This window comes from Odontomachus brunneus, unplaced genomic scaffold (assembly GCF_010583005.1).
Source record: "Odontomachus brunneus isolate Ranch 3 - 2012 unplaced genomic scaffold, Obru_v1 Obru_scaffold_089, whole genome shotgun sequence".
Taxonomy (NCBI): Eukaryota; Metazoa; Arthropoda; class Insecta; order Hymenoptera; family Formicidae; genus Odontomachus; species Odontomachus brunneus.
The window spans coordinates 113,629-115,262 of record NW_022639539.1 but is presented as its reverse complement, the minus strand read 5'-3'; the positions used below and the strand labels follow the sequence as shown (position 1 = coordinate 115,262).

General features: G+C 28.8%; 1 protein-coding gene across 1 annotated transcript in view; it reads left to right on the top strand.

Moving 5' to 3' along the window:
- The first annotated feature begins 641 nt into the window (after nucleotides 1-641).
- The window catches only part of LOC116848087, a 61,782-nt gene continuing 60,789 nt past the window's right edge, over nucleotides 642-1,634 (top strand). The window contains exon 1 of the mRNA XM_032823853.1: nucleotides 642-895. Coding sequence (XP_032679744.1) covers nucleotides 769-895 — 127 coding nt within the window. The 5' untranslated portion in view covers nucleotides 642-768. The remainder of the gene's footprint in view (nucleotides 896-1,634) is intronic.

Sequence of the window (1,634 nt, the reverse complement as noted above, 5' to 3'; positions counted from 1 at the left end):
TATATATATATATATATATATATATATATATATATATATATATATATATATATATGGACAAAAATGTTAGATACTTGTCCGACAATTTATATCAATATGCCTTGTAAAGAAAAATTTCGACATTTTAAATTTTGAAATATTCGATACAGTGCAAGAAAAAGAAGAACGAAATACAACCTTTATAAATTTGTTTTTGTTAATTTAAAGTTATGGAACACACTAATAAGTTTGTTTATTTATCGTGATTGTGTGCATAGCCGTCACTATGAAACCAAGGATGAAAACAAGGAGCAAGAGTGACTCAAAATTTTCTGAAGATTAATACTAGCCGATGGGCTTCATAGTAAGATAGTAAGATTTTTGTTCGCCTGTATCGAGCAAGTTTCACCGTGAGATCAGTACGCGACCATGGCACGAATGCGGGTCAACCAATTTCATGCGTATTTATAGGATGCATCCCTACTTATCCGCCGTATGGATACAGAACGCACGCATTTTACACAATGAATGTCTTGGGCACTACTCGACACCGATCGCCGACGATTCTTTCTTCGGTGACTGGTGGTTCAAGAGGTGAGAGACATTGGTTTGGAGGGGATAAACAGGGACTCCGCCCGAAGCCTGACTATAAAATGCCGTCTCAGAAATCAGGCTTAACCAGTCTTAATCGATAAAAGAAGCTCCATTCTTCTGCTCCTTATATTTTTCTATATTTTCTTATAAATATAAATAGGACCTTTGTAAATTTGCTTTCGTCGACTCAAGATTATGGAGCACACCGGCAAGTTTGTTTTATTATTCACCGCAATTATCTTCGTAGCCGTCGCTGATGAAAATAAGGAGCAAGAGCGACCAAAAACCTTCCGAAGATTAATACCAGCTGATATACTTCGTGGTAAGTATACGTTTCTGTTCGATTTTTTAAATTAAAACTATTTTAAAATTTACCAAGTAATATTATCTTGTTTATTATTTATTTATTTATTATTAATTTTTGGCACCAATCTTAAAACATTCGTTATTATTCTGTATAATATCATAACAAATAGCATCTTTTCTTCAATTTTCTCAAATTTGCTCACTCATTTATAATTCATCATATGAATTTTACGTAGCTTGTAATAAGACGGCTAAAGAATGATATACACCTAATTAAAGACTACTTTTTTCTATCATCTTTAATTCATGTATTTAAGAAACAAGGATTGTGTCACAAAAGTATGAAATATCTTTGTAATATAATCATTGTTTTTGTAATTAATTTACAGATATGAAAATTTTAAAAATGTTTCAACTCTTTATATTTTTTCACTCATAAAATTTTTATTAATTAACTATAAAATATATATGTATATGTATATATATATATATATATATATATATATATATATATATATTGTAATTTAACTTAATATGTAATCCTAATATAATATAAAAACTGTAAAAAAAATATCTTAATTTATCAGATTAATTCTGCATATTAAATATTTATTCTCACTTTTGCCGTTGAATGCATTATCATGCAAACTTGTGCAATAATCTTCTTTAATTAATAATTAAAAATCTATGTGATTATTTGGAAAATGGTAGAGGACTTTTTTGTTCAATTTGACATAAAGTATAAGTACACGACG